Source organism: Fonticula alba (genome assembly GCF_000388065.1).
Source record: "Fonticula alba strain ATCC 38817 unplaced genomic scaffold supercont2.3, whole genome shotgun sequence".
In the NCBI taxonomy this organism is placed as follows: domain Eukaryota; order Rotosphaerida; family Fonticulaceae; genus Fonticula; species Fonticula alba.
The window spans coordinates 3,094,255-3,098,003 of NW_009242973.1; the positions used below are offsets into that span (position 1 = coordinate 3,094,255).

Sequence of the window (3,749 nt, forward strand, 5' to 3'; positions counted from 1 at the left end):
GGGGGGGGCGGGGGCGGGGGGGAAGGACGACCCTCTAACTCCATGTCCAGCGCCCTGAATGAGCAGGACCCGGTGACGCGTATCGCCTGGGTGGCGACGTTCGTACTCTCCGGCTTTCACATTCGTCCGGATGTGCGTCTTTTGCATGGGGATCGAGAGAGAGAGAGAGAGAGGGAGGGGGGGAGAGAGAGAAAGAAAGAGGAAAGAAGAGAAAAGGACGGAAAAAAACCAGACAGCGCCGCGCCTCGCCGCTGTCGGTGCCAGAATACTGTGCTCACCCCCGCTCCAACAGTCCCCGAAGAAGCCCTACAACCCGGTGCTCGGGGAGTTTTACCGATGCCAGTGGAAGCTCGATTGCGGGGCCAGGGCTTTCTTCCTTTCCGAGCAAGTCAGCCATCATCCCCCAGCCAGCGCCTATTTCTACTCCATTCCGCGGTATAACATCTCCATTGAGGGGGTGGTTGGGCCGAAGTCCAAGTTTCTCGGCAACTCCGCCACCTCCATCATGAATGGCTTTTCCAGGGTCACGCTCGGCCGACGTGGGGAGGTACGCCAAGGGGGCGCCATTTCCAGGGGAACACTCGACCCGGGAAACTTGGGCGCCATTGTCAGGCAGGAACGGTGGCCCATACGGTCCCCCGGGGGACCGTATGTCGGGGCCATTGTGCATGGGCGCTCCCTTCCACACCACACTGGGATGCTGGTGGATTGCCCACAACCCCATGTCTTTGCGCATGGCTGTCGGGAGGCATGCGTGTGGGAAGACCCATCAGAGAGCACAAACACACACACACACACACGCACACGGGCACACGGACATGCAAAGACACATGCTCACCCACATACACTCCCCCCCCCCCACCCATGCGACCATTCCGATTGGCCGGCTGCCGCACAGACGTATCTCGCGTCGCTGCCGAACTACTATGTCCGTGGCCTGCTCATTGGGCAACTGAGCATGGAGCTCTGCGACGATGCGTATGTCATCTGCCCGGAGACTCGCCTGGCAACGGAGGTCCGCTTTCGCGCGAAGCCCCTCTTCGGAGGCACGCCCGGACGCATCGACGGAACCATCGGCCGGATAGTCCACTACCAGCCGCCCGAAGCCCTGACAGATATCAGCTTCGTCCTAAACAAGGAAGCGCGCATTGTTTCGACCGAAGCGCGCATCGGCGGCCGCTGGGACCGGGCCTTTTCGGTCACCTTCAAGAATGTGCGGTCGAGCTGGCATCGCCAACCACTCGCACACCACATGCCCAAACATCGAGAAGGCCACAGCCCAAGTGCTTGACTAACGACATCCGGCGGCCGGCCGGCCGGCCGGCCGGCCCACCGGCAACACAGCCCTCATGCGGGGTGCCCATTCGCTTCGACAGTGCCATCGAGCCCCTGGCCCGGAAGGCGGTGCCCGCCCCGGCCGAGCAGCATCCCTACGAGTCCCAGAGGATTTGGCAGCACCTGACCCGGGCCCTGCAAGAGGGGGACTTCACCGCGGCCGAGGAGGCAAAGGCACTGGTGGAAAACCACCAGCGCGACCTACGCGTCGCACGCACGGCCCAAGCCAGCGAGATCCGCCGCACGGAGCAGCAGGCCCAGTCGGACCCCCAGGTCAATGGCAATCCGCCGGTGGCCTCCTCCGGGGACATGTCGGCCCCGGTGGCACGCACACGCACCGAAGTCGGCCGCCCTCCAACCCCGGAGGATGACGCCCAGCGGACGAATGGCGACGCGGAGCCCGGGGCTGCTGCCGACTTGCGGCCCCTGCTGGAAGCCCGGGAGCTTTGGCTGCCACGCTTTTTTGAGGGGAGCCTGGCCGAGGGATATCGGCTGCGGGAGTCCCTGCGAAGGGAGTACGACGCGGCTGCCGGTCTGGAGGACGACCAGCTGACCGACTCGCCGTCACGACAGGAGCTCCATTGGGCTCGGTCGCTGGAGGCCGCGGTATCCGGCGACTTGATTCCCGACACCCACACCGCCGAGGGGTATGACCCGAAGTTGCTGCAGGCCCTCGACCGCATGCGAGATGAGCGCCTGATGCTGCCGGTCGATCGCGAAGAAATGGCCCGCCGGTAAGAAACCCCCAATGGTGGGAGGCCTCGCCCATGTCTGGTCGCCGGGCCCCGGCGTCCCGGCTAATCGCCCTTGGCTGGCGCTCGAGCTTGGCGGCGCGCAAGCAGACCGGAGAATGGACACTCTGCCGGATGGTCGGGGAGCCCCGTCCCAAGGGAGGCATACGAACCTCGATGGCTGGATATGTATGTGGACGAGCGTGTATTGCAATGTGACTGCGGACCGTGCCAGGGATCCATGGGAGGAAGGGAGGGGAGGGGGGGGGGGGCGGAGGGAGGACATACCGAGGCCACGGGCACATCTTTCCGACATTGCGGCAGAGGGAAATTCAGGACATCCGCTCCAAGGCCATGAGCGTGGCCCGATCGACATCAGGCGAGGGGCTGGACTTGTCGGTGAGACGCTGCGCCAGCTGGTCCCGGGCCTCGGCAGTCCAGCCATCGAAGGCTCCGGTGGACCGGAGTCCCGGCCAGGCCAATTGAATTTGAAGGAGGGCTGTGTGCGGTCATGGGAAACGGGGGGCGACCGCGGGGACCCAGACCGTAGGTCCTGGCGAGGAGGCTCAAATCGGCAGCCTCGCCGCACGGCGAAGAAAAGTGCGCCCCGGGCACCCCGGGGGACCTCTCCCCGGACCCGTGTCGTGGAGAGCCCCAGACCGCCCCCCCCCCCTCCCCCCATGGGGAGTAGGGGAGTAGGGGAGGCGGGGGGGGGGGGCCACGAACACAGACGGCGCATTTTCCCGGCTGCCGGCCCCGAGGGGATGATCACGTATCGCGAATCACACGGACAGATCCGCCACCCGCCGATCAGGAGACCACTCTCTTTTCTTGTCCATTGCGGGTATATTTCCGGGCTGCGTGGGGAGCGCACGGTCGCGAGCCCGGCATACAGGCGACCCTCCCTGCGCCTACCTTCGATCCCCACCGCGCGGGGGGGGGGGGGGGGACAACATGGGGGCAGCACATGATGGGGGTTTGTCAGTTTAAGGGGGAGAGGCGGCTCTTCTCAAAGGCCTGAAGGTTGATCCGCTCGCGGCTCCGGCGGAGATTCTGCAGAATGGCACTGCGCGGAGGGGAGAACTTCCACTCGCGCATGCTCGGATTGATTGTCACACTGGGGGTGGGCTGATTGGCCTCAGCGGTTGTGTCTAAGAGCAGTCGAGCCAAGCGGAAGCTGGTCGCAATGGGCTGAGTGGAGCAGCTCCTTTCGAAGGGCAGGTATTTCACCTTTTGCAAGGCTTCCGGAGAATCGTCACCGAGGATGCGAAGAGCCCGTTCGCACTCATAGCGGAACAGGTTAAATCTGAAGAAGAAACAAACACGGACAGCGTGAGAGGGTGGAATACAACATGAGAGGAGGCAATCGCGTCTCCCAGCAAGTACAACCTCCCCGGTCCCAAGACCAACTCTTGAGTGGCATAGTCAGGGCATGAGCTGGAACGTACGTGCTGGCCCTGAAGTGCATCGTCACATTACGCCGCTTGACGAATGGATCCTGAAGAATCATCAAATCGGCATTCCGATCGACAATGAACTCACGAAGGAGGCTGAGATCGTACGGCGTCGACTGTTGCAAAAGAACAAGGGAGGTAGCAAAGGGAGAGAGAGGGTGAGAGTGAGAGGGAGGGAGGGAGGGAGAGAGAGGGTGAGAGAGGGAGGGAGGGAGGGAGGGAGGGAGGG

General features: G+C 63.8%; 4 protein-coding genes across 4 annotated transcripts in view; 1 reads left to right on the forward strand and 3 right to left on the reverse strand.

The window, feature by feature from the left end:
* Window positions 1-44, reverse strand: part of H696_02439 (hypothetical protein) — a gene marked incomplete at both ends in the record, with an annotated part of 1,862 nt that extends 1,818 nt beyond the window's left edge. The window contains one exon of the mRNA XM_009496343.1: window positions 29-44. Coding sequence (XP_009494618.1) covers window positions 29-44 — 16 coding nt within the window. The remainder of the gene's footprint in view (window positions 1-28) is intronic.
* An 86-nt stretch (window positions 45-130) lies between these two features.
* H696_02440 (hypothetical protein) lies at window positions 131-2,073 on the forward strand (the record flags this gene model as incomplete). The annotated part of the gene is made up of 4 exons (XM_009496344.1): window positions 131-136; window positions 293-547; window positions 899-1,213; window positions 1,345-2,073. 4 exons carry the CDS (start codon window positions 131-133, stop codon window positions 2,071-2,073), a joined length of 1,305 nt encoding a protein of 434 aa, XP_009494619.1.
* Window positions 2,074-2,398: 325 nt separating this feature from the next.
* H696_02441 (hypothetical protein) lies at window positions 2,399-2,805 on the reverse strand (the record flags this gene model as incomplete). The annotated part of the gene is made up of 2 exons (XM_009496345.1): window positions 2,399-2,565; window positions 2,793-2,805. The coding sequence occupies 2 exons, from the start codon at window positions 2,803-2,805 to the stop codon at window positions 2,399-2,401; spliced, it is 180 nt and encodes a 59-aa protein (XP_009494620.1).
* Window positions 2,806-3,047: 242 nt separating this feature from the next.
* H696_02442 (hypothetical protein) overlaps window positions 3,048-3,749 on the reverse strand; it is a gene marked incomplete at both ends in the record, with an annotated part of 4,224 nt that continues 3,522 nt past the window's right edge. Inside the window, 2 exons of the mRNA XM_009496346.1 lie at window positions 3,048-3,372; window positions 3,515-3,616. Coding sequence (XP_009494621.1) covers window positions 3,048-3,372; window positions 3,515-3,616 — 427 coding nt within the window. The remainder of the gene's footprint in view (window positions 3,373-3,514; window positions 3,617-3,749) is intronic.